The sequence below is a fragment of the Aphis gossypii genome, chromosome X (assembly GCF_020184175.1).
Source record: "Aphis gossypii isolate Hap1 chromosome X, ASM2018417v2, whole genome shotgun sequence".
NCBI classification, from domain to species: domain Eukaryota; kingdom Metazoa; phylum Arthropoda; class Insecta; order Hemiptera; family Aphididae; genus Aphis; species Aphis gossypii.
In genome coordinates this window covers 39,151,365-39,169,980 of record NC_065533.1, presented here as the reverse complement: position 1 = coordinate 39,169,980, position 18,616 = coordinate 39,151,365, and the positions used below count along the sequence as shown (strand labels likewise).

General features: G+C 23.5%; 1 protein-coding gene across 2 annotated transcripts; it reads left to right on the top strand.

The window, feature by feature from the left end:
• The first annotated feature begins 4,323 nt into the window (after positions 1-4,323).
• LOC114129443 (cilia- and flagella-associated protein 157) lies at positions 4,324-18,540 on the top strand. Of its 2 annotated transcripts, XM_050206119.1 has the most exons (10): positions 4,324-4,582; positions 8,431-8,599; positions 9,260-9,362; positions 11,686-11,839; positions 11,950-12,073; positions 12,336-12,479; positions 12,640-12,921; positions 15,101-15,225; positions 17,896-18,037; positions 18,396-18,540. In XM_050206119.1, the coding sequence occupies exons 1-9, from the start codon at positions 4,440-4,442 to the stop codon at positions 18,005-18,007; spliced, it is 1,356 nt and encodes a 451-aa protein (XP_050062076.1). In that variant the 5' UTR covers positions 4,324-4,439; the 3' UTR covers positions 18,008-18,037; positions 18,396-18,540. The 2 variants fall into 2 exon arrangements, with proteins under 2 accessions (XP_050062076.1, XP_027849979.1); XM_027994178.2 differs by having other exon boundaries at positions 17,896-18,539.
• The last annotated feature ends 76 nt before the right edge of the window (positions 18,541-18,616 follow it).

Genomic DNA, 18,616 nt, shown 5'->3' with positions numbered 1-18,616 from the left:
TAGCACGTTATCGAAAAATTTAAATTATACAACTTATGCAGTTCTCTACGGGGAACAATTTAATCTCTTATGATTTTCGTCCTATCTCTCACGCTTTTCCTGGAAAACAGCTCGTAAGATAAATATTTTTCTACTTACGAATTGCACAAAAATATTTGAATTTAAAAATACATAAATTTGAATTATACTATAATTGTACAATAATTTTTGAAGTTGAAAATACTTGAAATATTTGAATTTTAAACGGTAATCAAAAAAAATTGTGTCTATGTATCCCACATAGCATTCTATATTCTTTTCAAATGTTATGAATATACTATTTAGAATGTATATATTTTCTATGTATACCTATCCAACAATATGCTAAATATATCTATAGAATATAATTATTATATCAATATGTCTCGCTTGAGATGTACCTACTATGAATATGCTAATAGAATCTATGAATATATTCAATAGATATCGAAGGAAACATTTGGAAAATATTCATGGAATATGGCATTGGTATCCACACAGATATTAGTTTGATAGGCATCCAAGAAGTGATAAAAATCTTCAAAGAATATCTGCCAAGATATTTATTAGATATCTAAGGAATACACAATTAGATCATCAAAGCTTATACATTGATCTAGTTTCTTAAATGTAACTGACATACATAAATAAATTATTTATACAGGGAAATAAAAATGAGTTTCATGATATGAAAGTAAAATAATTTTATCTTTATTAAATTATAAATTAAAAAATGCATACATCAAATATCAATAAAAAAAAATAATTAAGTTAATCATTAACAATACCAATAAATAATAATATTTAAATAGCTTGTTAGGTATATTATAATAATATGTTGATCTTTAAACATGTTTCAAAATAGAAAAAAAATATAATAAGTGATCGATTAAACTATTAAACAAGTAGGTTATACATATCATACCGAATATCAATAAATATTTAATGGTATAAAATATTATAATATAGGGTTTAAATTATATGAAAAAAAAAATATAACATAATTAGCATTTAAACTTCAAGTTTACCATTGACAATATGTTTATCTTGTACATAAGTTTTAAAATAGAAAAAAAATAATCTTTAATAAGTAATCAATTAAAATATTAAATAAGTAGATAATATGTATAATGTATTCTTATAATTTTTGAATGTCTGTAAGACTAATTCATGAGGAACTTTGAATTAAATTTTCAAGTATTTTGACTCCACCAAAAAATTTATCGATATTTATAAAAAAAAAAAATAAAAAAGCGGGCAAGTGAGTACCGCTCTGCTGTACATTAGGTGCCGTATGGATCATTATTATATATTATAGGAGTGTTAAATTTGAATCTAATGATAGTTATCATTGTATACGAAAAACGATTCTGAACGAAGATGATTTGTCAGCCTAGGATATAATTTCTAGTGGTTGGTGAAAAAGGTAGTTTATGTTTTAATGGCCTGAATACAACAAAATTTAAGTTCTTTTATAATAATTGTAAGCTAAACTTATGAAAAACCTTGTATTAAATTTTCAACTGTTAGCTACTTATACAAAAATTTTTATGAAATATACCTACAAAATAATTTGCAAATATTCATGGTTTTGACGAATTTTTGTCAATATTTGAACTTCAAATGCTAATAAAAAAAAATTGTGCCTATGTATTCTTATAATTTTTTAATCACTATAATAATAACTTATGAGGAACTTTGCATTAAATTTTCAAGTATTTTGATATGGCCAAAAAGATTTTATCGACACATAAAAAAACAATTTTCAGAAAAATTGAAAATTTCAGTTGTCTATAAATAGCTCAAAAAAATTAAAAATATTTTGAAAATTAAATCACGTAAAGAAAACGCAAATCTTAATAATTGGTAAAATTTTCAACTATCTACGATTTATACTTTTTGAATAATAACAAATATTTAAAATCGTTTGAGGATAAATCGTTATCGTTACGCTATTTCGTTAAAATTTAAAATTCAAACGCACTTAAAATTTTTCCTATAATGATGCTTCGAGTTTTCTCTATAGCTACTTGAAGTAAAACTTATGGAAAACTTAGTGTTGTATTTTTAATCCTTAGTTATAAACACAAAAAATTTTATGATTTTTCAACTTCAAAATAATTTGCAAATATTCATGCTTTTGACGAATTTTTGTCAATATTTAAACTTCAAATGCTAATAAAAAAAAATTGTGCCTATGTATTCTTATAATTTTTTAATCACTATAAGAATAACTTATGAGGAACTTTGTATTAAATTTTCAAGTATTTTTATATGGCCAAAAAGATTTTATCGACACATAAAAAAACAATTTTCAGAAAAATTGAAAATTTCAGTTGTCTATAAATAGCTCAAAAAAATTAAAAATATTTTGAAATTTAAATCACGTAAAGAAAACACGAATCTTAATAACTGGTAAAATTTTCAAGTATCTACGACTTATACTTTTTGAATAATAATAAATATCAAAAATCGTTTGAGGCTAAACTGTTATTTAACGCGGTTTTTATAAAAATTTAAATTTCAAACACTCATAAAAATTTTTTGTCTGAATCCGGTAGAGTATTTTTTACAGATATTTGAAGAAAAATGTATGGAGAACCTTGTACCAAATTTTCAAAACTTAGTTATAAAAGAAAAAAATTTTATGATTTTTCAACTTCAAAATTACTTGTAAATTTTCGCGTTTTCGACAGATTTCGTTAAAATTTGAACTAAAAACGCTTATAAAAAAAAATTGTGACTAACGATTTTTAATTTTTTTTAGCTACATTAAAAACAACTCATAAGGAACCTTGTATTAAATTTTCAAAACTTTTTGGTCATCCAAAAATTTTTTATCGACACTTTAAAAAAAATTTTTCAAAAAAATCGAAAATTTCAGTGGTCTATAAATAACTCAAAAAAAGTCAAAATTTTTTGAAAATTTAACTATATACGGATACTACTGACATTAACATGTGGTGAAAATTTCAAGTATTTTCAGTGATTAGTTTTTGAATTACAACCATAAAAAAAATCGATTTGGTCGAAAACTGGTTTTGCGTAAAAATTGCCGTTTTTCCGTCATTTTTTTTTTGTTTTTCTCGATTTTTTTGAAAACTGTTGGAAAATGTTAACTTTTTACCTCTATAATGCACCAAGGATATTCACTTTTACATCGGAAACCACCCATATTGTTTGAAATTGGAGCATTATTTCGACTAGTTATGCTGTACACAGACACAAAAACAAAAAAACACACACAATTGTAAAATCAATACATTCATCACTTCGTTCAGAATCTAAAAAAGTAAACAAAAAAAAATATTTCAAATGCCTATAAATAGCATTAAAATAAGCAAAATATTTTGAAAAGAAAATTATGAAAAGAAAATTCCATTATAAATAACTGGTTAAATTTTCAAGTATCTACTACTTACTTATACTGTTCGAATAATAACAAGTATTTAAAATCGTTTGAGAATAAATCGTTATCGTTTCGCCATTTTTTAAAAATTTAAAATTCAAACGCACTTAAAATTTATCCTATAATGATGCTTTGAGTTTTTTTTATAGCTACTTGAAGGAAAACTTATAGAAAACTTAGTGTTGAAATTTTAATCCTTAGTTATAAACACAAAAAATGTTATGATTTTTCAACTTCAAAATTACTTACAAATTTTCGCGATTTCGACATATTTCGTAAAAATTTTAACTATAAACGCTTAATAAGATTAAAGTTATAATTTTATTTTAATAACAGTTTGTAAGTTTGTTCATTTTGTTAATTTAGAAAATTATAGGTAGAGTGTTGGATAAACAACAAATTTATAAATTTTTAACTTACACTAGTAAATTAAACTTAATTAAATATTTGATTACTTAATTTTCTTGTGGATAATGGTTTTAAATTAAAATAAGCAAATAAATATTTATTTAATTAATAATGAGTAGCCACCAACTTAAATATTATTTAAATCAATACAAATTACAATTGCAATAAAAATGAATAGTATGATTAGTTTCTAAAAGTTTCATAGTTCATTGTATAACCAGCCGCCAGGTAAAAATTTTTGAAACAATCAACCTTCTTCTAATTTAATATTTGTATATTAACTTAAACTTTTAGAGCTAAGTATTTTTTGTTTATTTTAATGCTATAAATATCATAGACTCAACTTTATTGACTCAAGTAAATTGTTTTTGATCATTTGTTTATATTTTATTTACACGTATTTTATGTTCTTATATCTGAACATTTAAGTATCTGAATGAGTAGTCTGACACACTAACGACGAGTTAGATCGATATACTAGTGCTCGTAAACCTAGCCGAGCATTCCGTTGCACAGTTTAGCAGGGCGCTACTAACAAACAATATCTACCGATTATATCACTGGGTTACTCACAGAGGTCTGCTGTCATATTTGAAAATTAACCATGCAAAATTCACCTGCAAAGAAGAAAAAGAATAAAAAAGGTCACAAAAAGAAGAATGTCAAAGAAGAAAAAGATGCTTTGCAAGAAGTGGATCGGACCATGTACAATATACAAATAGCTGATCTCACTGAAAAACTCGCCAGGTATCTATTGTTTAAAATTTGGTTTAATCAATCGTAATATTATTATTATTTTATTTTATTTTTACTTAGGCCTTTAATTCGTACTCAACTGAAATTATTTTCTTATTATAAAGCATTAATTAGTATAACATTATACCATATGTTATATGTATATAGATACAGACATAAATTATGTATAAGTGCAACTATATGTAGGTGAGAATCTGAAGCGGTTAATCTTCTCCTTCAAAATAAATTATTTTTAGAATTCTCCAAATTGTATAGGCAGTAAGTTTTGAGTGTATATTATCATTGAGTTGATCACTGTAATGTATGTGTTAAATATGAACTCAATGAAAATTATTGCGTAATTATAAATAACGATTCTATAGAATAAATTATTTCATTAATATCAAACTAAAAAATACAAAATAGTATTGTAGATTCAAGAAAACAATTTTGTCATTTCAAAAAAATTTCAATTTACTGAATTAACAAAAGTTTTATCTCTTAATCAACAAAATTTTTTATTAATAAAACATGGATATTTCACTCAGTGGTAAGCGGAAACAATAGTTAGTTTCTAATCTATATTATACTTTTATAAATTATAATGTTGAACATTGAACTATATTTTTGCAACAGAAAACATCGTATATCAGCCTATGGTATAGAATAAATAATTATAATAGGTATTATAGAATTAATTACAGTAATATATTATACAAGTGACTAAACTTGATAAAGAGGGCGAGATAAAAATATCAATAACATTTTATTGTATTTATGGCAATACTCTTAATTTGAATGTTTCACATAAATATATTTTGATTTATTATTTATTTAATATATCGTTATACTTGTTAAATTGTTGGAATTGAAATATGCACCATTAATAGCACATTAACAACGATTGAAATGTTGGTAAATATCCAGAATAATATATTAAACATAGACATGCTTTGCTATGATGGAACTATATTGATTATAAACCTCATAATTTGTTTCCGATATTAATTGTTGCTTACATATTACCTGTAATCAATTCAATATAATAATATGAGTGATTCATTTATGAAATACGTATAAACTTTAATTAAAACTTGAATACATATGACATAACTACATATACGTAATATCGCTCCACTCGGATCATAAAATGTATGTTTTTTATCAGTTACTATTGTACATTATTGATATATATATTATTAGGGCTGTAAATTTGTAGAAAAGTGCAGTTTTTTTTTGGTGATTAAGAAACGTAGCTTTGTAAGTACATAATTTGAATTATCTATTTAACAATCGATTTATAAAACTTCTATTTTGCATATTTTTGAATTTTTTGACGTTTTTAATTTTTTAGGTCAGTTTTTTGCATTTGTAGGTAATATTTTCCCTTTTTAGTTCATTTTCCGGTATTATTAATTAAATTCCTATGATTAACATATTTGAAAACATTTTTTTTTGTTTTACACCATTCTAAAAATTTTTAAAAATGTTTCACGAAATTTAAATTCAATCAACATTTTAATTTTTTTTTTTTATAATTAAATAAAGTATACCTATAAACACATTTTTATGCATGACAATTTAATGTACTAATTTAGGTACTAATGTATAATATCCTATATAAGAATAAAAATTAAATTAAAAATTATTTTAAAAGCATTTTATACTATAAATTTTGGCATTTTATGAATTTTTAGAGCCATTTATTAAATTTTTTGACATTTTTAATGTTTTTAGTGCATCAAATCCATAGCCCTATATATTATATACTAAATATTTATAACGGTATAATTATTAAATTACCCATATACGCTTATATGGTTAAATAGGTACTCTTAAAAAATATATTTCACATTAATACTAGTGGTATTTACTTTTGTTTTTCATATTTTACGTTTTAAATTATTACATAATAAACTATGAATATTAATTTTATCACAAATGGTTACTAGAAATATAGTTATAATTGTTATAAATGACAAAAATGACAATACTATAAGCAATAAAATAAAAATGAAACAAAAATTCACTATAAATCTATGGTAATTTATTATGAGCGATTGAAGTTAAAATGTTTATAAAATTCATCAACAGCCGTAAAAACGAGTAAATTAATTTGTAATTAAAAATGCATACAATATTCATACTTTAAAATGTATTACAAGGTTCCAAATTTTTATTAAAAGAATTATAAAAAAAATTAAGCGTAACTCTATAAATATTTTAATGGTCATCTGAAGTTTAAATTTAGATGAAATATTAAGTATTCTTACATAAAATAACAAATTCTTATGAAGTAGTTTTTATTATTTTAATATAATTCAAAGAATATTTATCATAGAAATTTAAAACAATTGTTACTTAAATTAAAATAGTCTATAGTCAACACAGTTTTCAAAATATATAGGTAAACCTATTTTAAGCTATTAATGGGCATTTTAAGTTTTTTTTTTTTTAGTTTTGATAAACATTTTAAGGTTCATCCAAAGTAAATGTAATATAAGATCTCAAATAAGTTGTTTTTTTTAACAACTTAAAAGTATCAAAAATATATAAACTTAATTTATTTTTATAAAATTTTGAAAGCAAATCGTAAAAATTAGTAAATTATTTTACAGTTCGAAATTTCGAAAATGCTAAATTTGTACAACTAAGACATAAAATATAACATCACAAGATTCTTTATAAGTAGTTCTCTAATGCTTTTAGTAATATACCTAGCCTATTATTAACGTTGCGCTAGTAGTAATTTATAGACCTTTATAATATTATTCTATTAAATATGATATATATATATAGAGTAATTTTTATTTATCAAATAAATCTCATTATTTTAAAATCTATTAACGTTTTAAAAAATATTTTTCAAAAATGAATATTTTACTTTTTTGAACGGCAACATACATTTTTAATTTCATATTCTAAAGCGCAGAATTATTTTCAGAGAATTTCGATCAAAAAATCTAAATGTAAACAACTTTATAAATATTTAAAGTTATTAGTGACTGAAGTAGTAGACAAACATTTTAGGTGATTTTTTCGTATCCACTCCGCTCACCAACTTTAAATTCGAATAACTTATAGGCTAGTAGTCCGAATTAAAATTTTTATGTATTTAATACTCTGAAAAATATTCTACTTCAAGTCTTCAAAATATGAAATTAAAAATATATGTAGCCATTTAAAAGAATAAAAATTGAAAAAATTATAACTTTTTGAACGTTAAAAAATATTATTTTATTTTGACTTGAAATTATGTTAAAAATATTTTCTAAATGTTAATAGATTTTTAAATAATGAGTGTGGTTAAATAAAAGAATCACCCAGTATAATATTAATTTATTATTTTTGTAATATACACAATATAACAAACGGTTGAATAAATAATAAATATTTGTATTAGGTTTTTCAATTTTAAAAAAATAATTATTTTACGTAGGAATAAAAATATTTTTAAAAATCTTAAATCGATACAAGATATTAATGATTACACTTACTTACTGAAGTTTTAAATGTAGATGGTCCGTTTTGTCAAAATTAACTGTTTGCATAGTATTGTATTTAAAATATATTGATATAAAAACAAAAACTTACCATTTTCAAATGTACCTTCTACCTACTCGCTATAGATTGTAACCATGTAAGATCACTTTCTACTATATACTTGTATAATTTATTTGCAGTACTTACTTTTTTTTCAGTACCTCGAGAATATAAAATTGTTATACCTATATAATTACACCACATTTTAAGTTTTTATACAAACATAACAAATCCAAACTTTATAACTAGTCTTTATAGTTATAATATTGTATTCGTATTTGATTGTTGTTTATAAATAAATTTGTGGTATTCTATAGAGTAACCAATAGGTGTGCTGAGTTGGAGAGGAATAATGATTTGGAAAGAGAAAAAGCTAATTCATTGAAAGAAGGTCAATGTGACATCATAGCATATTTGTCGAGACAAGTTGAAATGAAAAACAACGAGATTATTGATTTGGAAAACACTGTTTCAACATTAAAAACGGTATGTATGTACCTTTATCACTTAAGACTCTTATCTACTATACTATAATCGATACAACACACACAACAAAATAAAATTCTTAACAACATTTTGATAAAAATATATTTATTATTAAGACATAATTTCAACTAATCATCAATTTAAATGTACCTAATTAGTAAAAAAAATATCAAATTTAAATTACTAGAAATTGTAATTTAAGTTGAATTAATTTTTATTATCAATATATTATTAACAAGATAAATAGGTAGGCAGTTTTTGAATATATATCTAATTTTTTTTTTAACTAACTTACTCAGCCTTTGAAGAAAATGTTATCAAATTCAGTTATTTCCTATTGTCTTACTTTGCATAATGCATGACAAATATTAAAACTTAAACATTTTCATAACTAACTTTAAAATTAAAACATCGAAAGAGCCGATAAGGTTATAATTTATTACCTTATTTATTTTTTAATATAATAATTAATAACTAATAAAGAGATAGATACTAAACATAAATTTTCTATGTTACACAGTTGTAAAATAAAGATAATAAATTCGAGTGAGAAGTCCTCATAAAATAAAAAATTAACTAATATAATAACTATTCGATAACTATCGATTACATTTTTCTTTAAATGTATAACCTAATATAAAAATTATTATTGTTGTATAGACTATTGAACACCAAAAAATAAACTATGAAGACATTATAATGAAAAAAAATGGACAATTTGAAACAGTTTTTGGACAATTGAAAGCAGAAATTGGATTGTTAAGTGAGTACATTTTTTAAATAGGCATCAAACCAAATAAAAAAAGATAATAATTTATAACCAGTTTTTTCTTTTTAAATTATCTATTTGAAATAGTTAAGTACATACTGAAATAATTGTAACATGTTTAACATTACGTTAGGCCAAGTCGATAAAAGTTTGTTAATAGTTAAAAATATCCCATAGGCAATTATTTATTATTAAATTTAAATCTGGTGAATGTTTGCAATTAGTGAATTTCAAATTTCAAACAGTAAACATTGATTAAACTTGTACTTTCTGTAAGTATTCACAGTAATTATTTAGTGAATATTGACATATATACAGGCTGACAGAAGAAGGCACAGGCTACAGGCATTATATACTAGAGACTGTATTTTTTTGATGTAAGTAGTGCCGTATTTAAAAAAAGTTTATTATTTACATTTTATAATTATAATATTTTAATTTTTTTAAATAATAGCTGATATCTGGAAATAACTAAATTTAACCTTGGATAGTATAAATACTAATAAAATACATTGAAATCAAATTTAAAATAATATATAAACATCGACTACGTAGCTATATTTTTAAACCAAAATAATTTTAATTTAAAAGTTTAAAACCTTTATTATAGGTGCGTGCTAATATTTATTGGTACAAGAATATGAACAATTTATCTAAATTTACTAAGATTTAATTACTTATTACATTTTATTTGCTATTTATTGATCTTAACTTCATATGTGGATATGAAGCCCGTACCCTGCGCACCCATATTATTCTGAATATCAAAATATGTTTTATCATTTGCTTTTCGTTCGTCGTTCTGTCGAGAAATATGATGTTTACAGTCTTACAGACATTAGTTATGAAAACTCAGAAAACTTATAGATATCCATGTGATACCTGATACCATGTAATACCATATTTTATGTATATTTTTAAATAATTGTCCTCTTATTAATAGTTTACTAATAAATTGTATGGTTAATAATTTTTGCATCATAATTATCTTAAATTCTGTAATCTGTATAGTACCTAATTATTAAATAAGTTATTGGATATTATAATTTTGAATAGGTAGTAAATAAATATGCATATAATAACAGTTTATTTTTTTCCAAAAATAAAATATAACTACGTACAGTATATTTATAATGTTATAATTTATTTGAATCATGATAATTTAAGTCATTCAGCAAAATTTAGTTCATTTAAAAATTTTTAAACAACGCTATTTTTAACAAATATTATTATTTTTAATGCTAATAAAACAATTGTATTATTTCTACCTTAATCTTAAAATAAATAACATCTATCAAAAATATATTAATAGATAATGATTGATGTCTGGAGCTGGATCATTATACCCTTTACACATAAGTACGTACTTATACAACAGCTTCAGCTGCCATTGTTAATTATAATTTTTAACAATTAAAATCGGTCTATTAACTTATAAAAGCTGTACATTTTTTATTCCTTTAAATAGTATAATATATTATTTATCCAATTCATTAATAAAATAAAAAAAATAATTTTTTGACAACTTAAATATTATAACGCTTATAAACAATGACTTCATAAATCAAATTTCATCTAAACACATTCGATTATCTAAAGCTAAGTACAAGAAAAAACGTATTGCACTTGAGTTAAAAATATCCAAACAAAAAGATAGCATTTTCAATTTTTTTTAATAATTAATTCATACCTACAATTAAATTATAATATTATGTAGTAATGTATTATTCTGTATTTTAAATATTATCAATACTATAAAGATAATTAGTATATACATACCAAAACCGTGTTGTATATGCCATCATCGACTAAAATTATCATGTTAATGTTAATATTCACTAGTAATTAGAAAAGGTCTATATTTTTTAATTTGTCAACATTCACTAACTTAGGATGTGTATGTCGGTATTTACCAAGTGACAGTCAGCATTCACCAAACACGAATATACATCATAACACAATCATGAAATTTAATTTTATAAATGTAAAGTGAGTAGGTATAATGCATTGAATTTACAATAATTCGTGTTCATAATATTTATTTATTTGTAAATAGTTTTTAATGATAAATAGTTTCAAACTTTCATGTAATAATTACTATGGTTCAAAAACATTTATGTTTATGATACTTTAAAAAATTAATTACATATTTAAATATTAAAAACAATACAAAAATTGCTCTTCGGCTATTTTAAATGGAAAAGGAAACTAACGTTAAATTTGATTGAAAATCGGATCTTGTCTTAATCTACAAAATTAAAAGTGTCAACAAATCAAATACATGAAATTATTATTATCAAACTATAAATGTATGCAGATAGCAAAGTAAATTCGTTGAATGAGTTTAAAAAACAAAGAACTCAATTAACTGATAAGTTTTTAAAACAAGAGGAAGAGTTATCAAAACTAAAAGGAGAAAACGATAATTTACTTTATGAAACTGAGAAAAAACTTATTATAGCCAAAGAACAGTAAGTAAAAAATGTATACCTAAGCATTTTTAAAATATCGATGACTGTATTTAAAAAGTACACATCTAAACAAACAGTGTATTAATTACTAAAGTAACTATTATTTACAGTATGAAATGTCAAAATGAAGCTAAACTTTTGCAACTATCTACAACGATTCAGAATAACCTACAAAAGTTAATGTCTTCAACTTTTCAAAGAACTTTACAAGAAAATGTTGTTATTAAAACCGAAGTAAGTTTTTGATGTACTAAAGCCATATGTTTGCGATTAATTCATTACAGATACTATACGTATACCTATACGTAGGTATACAGAAAGGATTTAGGAATTTACCTTCCATGAAATGTTTTTTAAATAAATTTTTTTCTACATAGCCTTATAAAATTAATAATTAGAATTTATTTTTATTTTAAGCTCCATCTTCCTAATTTGGTTTTTGTACCTAGATATAAATAGTTAATTTGTCAATTATTAAAATACTTTTTTATTTTAGTTAAATAAATGTTCAGATAGTTGGTTTAAAATGGATAAAAAATATACGTTACTGAAATCAGACAACTTAGATTTGAAAATCGAGAACAAAATGTATATGAAAGAGAATAGCCGTCTAAATAAAATAATCATAGCCCAAAAACAGGTAGATGTTTAAACATTATTAATTATTATTTATTACCTATATTATTTTGTACCGTATAGAATTCTCGTATACATTATACCTAGTATAGGTACCTACTCTAATATGAAAAACAAAACTATTGTGGACATTGATTTTAATTTAAATCTAAACGCATTTTTAGATAATGGATGCAATAAAAGCTAAAAAAATAGGTCTTAGCTTACAAATAAAAGATTTATCTACGAAAAATGAGAGAAACCAGCGTATTGCGTACAAAGCCAGCAGAGTAAATACGATGGTGACACAACTGAAACATACGTTAAAAAAGAAAAACAAAAAGTTACGGATCTTGACAAACAATTTAGTAGCGATGAAAGCCGAAATAGAAACATTGTGTTTGCACATATACAAAATGGATTCGATGCTAGTGACGACGACAAAGTCCATGGAAAACGTTTTGAAAGTAATATTTTATAGTTACCTATTAAACTCCGTTTGGTGGTTATGTAATAGTGCAGAAGGGGGTACAACTGGTGCAACTATGGAAGATACTTAAGTAAATATATTATATACTACCTATGTATAAATTGTACCTCCAAGTTTAAAATTATAACAATAAGGTGCCTGAACTCAAAGTTTAATACATTTTGACATAGGTACTGTGATATGTACTATATGTATATTGTATATGAATGATTTATAAATTGTTATATAGACTTCAAATTTTGTGATCGAAACCTCATATAGGTAGTAACGCTGGAACGGACATAACATACCGACTTAACCCTCATTTAATTGTCTTATGAGTCGAAAAAAATATATCACAACCAATATATTTTTAGATATAATAATAAACTCTATATCTATATTTTAACATATTGTATTGTAGTCGGAAGAACAACTTATTAAATACGAATATAAGATATCTAGGGAGAGTCGAGGTACCCTATCATAGCCCATAGGCGGTGATTTAGGGGTGATTGGGGGCTCCTAGCGTATAAAATAGATACTTATATTTTACAAAAGTTGACAAATTCTTGAAACTTTACAAAATATTTTTTTTCCCAAAATGTTCTCAATATAATAATTATTATACCGTGTACTCTGATATTCGTCATTGGCGCGCACCGGGCAACCGCGTCGAGACGGATTTTTATTGCATTATTGTAATGACAAAATGGGTAGTCAAGTGGGTAACGCTCTGCTAAACAGTAGGTATAGAGTGGACCTCGGACATAGAGTAAGTCACTAGGTATAATTAATGTGCTCAATTTTAATGCAATTATAGGTATCATTCTATGCGAAAAACGATTACAAACGGAGATAATTTTTTAGCCTAGGATATAAATAAATTTTTTAAAAATTAAATATATGTAAAGAAAATTCCAACCTAAATAACTGATGAAAGTTTTGAGTTTCTACGGTTTCTACTTTTTAAATAATAACAAATATTTAAAATCGTTTGATGATAAATCGTAATCGTTACGCAAATTCGTAAAAATTTTAAATTTAGACGAACATAACATTTTAGCTTTGAGTTTTCTCTATCTCTATGGTTATTTGAAGGAAAACTTATAGAAAACTTTGTGTTGAATTTTTAAACCTTAGATATAAATACTAAAAATTTTTAAAATTTTCAACTACAAAATCACTTTTATTATTTTAACATATTTCGTAAAATGTTGAACTTTAAACGCTTACAAAAAAAAAAACTTTAAAAGATTTTTATTTTATTTTTTATTGTAATAAGAAACCTTGTATTAAATTTTTAAGTTTTATCGACATTTCAAAGAAAAAAAAATACTTGGAAAAATCGAAAATTTCAATTGTCTATAAATAGCTTTAAAAAGGCAGAACATTTTGAAAATTTAACCGTGTACATATAGATAACTCTAATATAAACATTTGTAGAAAATTTCAAGTACTTACAGTGATTACCTTTTGAGCTATTACTACTTAAAAACCAAGGATATTCAATTTTCCACCGGAAACCATCCCTGAAGTTTTAAATTGAAGCATTATTTCGACAAGTTATTGTATACACTATACACTGCAGACACAAAAAACACACATTATTGTAGATTCAATACATTCATCACTCCGTTTAGAATCTAAAATTTAAATTTCCGATAATCACACTTTGATAAACATTACTAATGTACTAACAACATTAGTAATGTGCCAACGGCCAATAATAACCGTTTCGTTTTTCGTGTTGTGTTGTTCAGTGTTCACTGTTGTTGTGAATCGTAATTTCGGTAAAATATTAATGTATACCTAATATGTAGGTACTTACACATAGTACTTTTCGTTGTTGTTATGTCTGTTTAAATAACTGTGTATTATTGTAACCTGTGTTATTTTAGTAGTTTCATATTTTGTGTATTTTAATATTATTATTAATATTAAACTTGTATGACCAAATTAAATCTATAAATTAAGATTTAATAGACTTAATAGTTGATGGATACCTACATTAATATGCATTTTTTTCATTGTCTTATAAATACTACTTGCTACTGAATACATTTAATAACTCCTTAGTTTTAACTTTAATTAATCAAAAACTTGACCTCTATACGAGTATAATCATTAACATGCCAATATTTAACTTATTTGTTTACGTTTTATATATTCCTTAGCTGAACGAAGTTGACCAGTCGTTGAGCAAATACAAGGGTAATGTTTATTACACATTTGTAGTCAATTTGTACAAGCTTTTCGTTGCTACAAAGTTAAGAAAAGTAGAAATCAGAGGATTTGATTCGTGAGTAATATTATTTTTTAAGCTCATGTCGTTTTAAACACAATTATTGCAATCTTAAGGAATTTGATTCTATTTGTGTTTTCTCTCAAAATTCAAAATAGACCTATCTCGTGCCAAATGTACCGACTATCATAATATAGTCATCGGATAAAACATCTGAAATCATACCTACTAGAATTCGTCATAAAGTTTATACTCTATAAATGTAAATAAGTTATTTTAAAGTAAATTTCATGACGAATTCAAATATGTTGGTTTTTAGACATTTTATCGGATAAAAAAAAAACAAAATAGTTAAGTTGTGTAGTGCATTGATAATAAGACAGTGCTTGCATGCGCGAAAGCGCCTAATTTATCTTACACATTGTCACTCGCATTAATAATCAATCACTACACATGCGATATGCATTTGCATTTAACTCCTTAAAGTCGGTCTGTACTCTGTATCAGTTCTTCGTAAGAGGACGCTACACGAGTTATTTCCGCTTACAAACATACAACATAAATTATCAGATTTGCGTTCAGTAGGTATACAACCACTTATGTATGTAATTATAGTTTTAATATTTGAGTAAATTGCGGTCATTGTATTTTTAACACGCAATTATCACATTAACTTATTTTTTTCTGATTTTTCTTGTGAAATAAGTGATTCATATAATATAAAACTATGAAATGTCACATCTTATCTTTAGTCCCTATCGCACCCTAGCGCATAAATCCATAAATATGATATTTAATTTTAAATATAGTAGAACTAAAAATATGCTTATAGTATATATTTTATTCGTGTATGATAATTTTGTATGCATCGTACAATTTGTATATTATTATAATATATTATACAAAAATAAATAATCCTTTGGAAAACTTATGAATTCAGGGTTCGGGACTTATAGCATTTACATAGGTATCCATCATAGGTGATGTAAAACATAGTAGAGTTATATACAAATACGTTTTATAGTACGGAGAATTCAAATATGAAATTTTATTCTACACATTTTTGCATATTTTGGGTGTTTTGCATATTTTAAAGATTTTTGTATGCATATATTTTTTTTTATTATTATATTGACGCATATTTAACGATTTTTAACGATTGATGTATGATATTATTGTTCAAAATGTATTAATTAAAATTTTGAATGATTAATTTAAAAAATTTGTTTTGAGTTTAGTAATACTATTTGTGTAGCTATATCTATCATAAAAATGTAGCACATAAACGTGATTTATAAATATTAAATACTCAATAAATCGAAAACCACGTAGTTATATTTTTCAAAAATTGTATTTTTATTATTAATTAATAATTATATTTAAATTACAATTATTTTTTACATTTATATGAAATAAATCCTTTTTTTAATAATTTTTAAGTGCTTTTTTCATTTTTAGTGCATATTTTTAAGTTTATCGGGTCATATAAATGCCCATATTTTAGTGCTAAAGTCCCGAACCCAGCTTATGAGCCATAACCAAATTATATATTATAAATTATAATTAACACAGCAGAATCATAGCCAGAAATGTATTGAGACGGAACGGCCTCTAATTTTATCATTACTAATTTTTATAATAAAGCGAACGTTAAAGTAAGTAGGTAGTAAAAATTTAATGTGGAAAATAAAATAATAATAAAAAATTGTATTAATGAAAACCATATAAATTGTTAAGCAAATTAAAATAGAATTAAATTGTATAAGTCATGATGATAATAATAATAATTAAGTTCAGTTTTAAAATCTAAACGCCTATTTTTTTGAATCAATTATTTTAATTATTTTTTAATATTTATTTCACTGTTTCTAATAAATTTCTATAAATTAAATACATTATTAAGTAATATGTTTTTTTTTATTATTATAGGAAAATGTGTATACACATTACACAACTTATATTGGTATCTTAAAATATTTTACCATTGTTTCACTTTCACTTAACTATAGGTATAGCTATTTACAGTTATAAAAGCGATGTAGACAGTCATTATTTTGTAGATTACACAAATATCTTGTGTCTATTCATGACGAGTAAATATTAATAAAGCGATAATAATTCTAAAAATAAATATGTATTTCTCGTAATTTTGTTAAAAATCGCTTTCATTTTTTTCAAATTTTATCATTAAAATTTAAAGCATTTATTTCTTCTTATCTATGTTTGATTTTAAGATTACATTTTATACATTTTATATGCATGGAATCAAAATCGCGAGTGTAACATTTGGTGCAAATACTTGTAGAAGTTATGCGCACACTACCTATTGATAATTTATTATCACATGTTTATACTTCACATAATATTACATGCATGAACACCTACTTTTTAAACTGCTTGTAAAAACTGATAGTTTGCAATTTCTGTAATTGTAAAATGATTTAGGTATTGGTATCTACATTAATTTGACAACCATTGTATTATCTTATAAAGTATAAGTTGAAGGTATAGAACAAAATAAATTATACAGTAGATAGGTACATACATAGGTTTTAAACAAATATAGTTTATTATACCTTGTAGATATCTATAAGTATTAAGAATCAAAAGCTGTAATATTCTTTATTAAAAAAAAAAATATGAATACTATTTATAGTACTTACTATAACCATTATATTTTAATATATAGTGTTATAATGTCATAATATTATTGTTTTTATATTACAGAATTAAAGGAGTGAAAGTTACACTCTTGAACATAAAAAAAAAACAAAGATCTAAATGTTCAATTTTCAAATTTCAGAGGAATCAATTAAAAATGAAACATTCAAAACTATAAAAATAAATAATCTGAAATACATAAAATTTAGTAAGTAATTTTGCTAACCACAATAATCAGTATACATGTTAATAATGAGTGGCGATAAAATAGATCTATAATAATTTACAATAAACCTTGACGTATAAAGGTACCATGAACTTTATAACTAGGACAATCTTATAACTCACTTGGTCATATTTATTAATTTATGTACATTTAATTTGATAAAATAAAATTAACAACATAATATAAGTTAATATAATGAAAATATTGTTAATCTAAATAAATTATAATGGTACTATACTCAATTATCGAGAACCCACCATACAACTGTTAATATAATATAATTATTTACTCTCAGTTAAAATCAAAGTTTAAAACTATAAAATTTTAATTTGTATTTCAGCGTAAAATCAATTTATTTGTACAAGAAGTTTCCGGTCATACTTAGTATTTTACTACAAATATGTATTTACAATTGTTAAAATATTGAATAACAATATCTGCAAGAATCACAGTCTGAGTTGATAACTTGATTTAATTTAAAACCATACAATTTTTACATTTTATTTTATTGGAAGGATAACTAGAAATTATACTTTTTCATGTTCAATTTTATTATTTTTT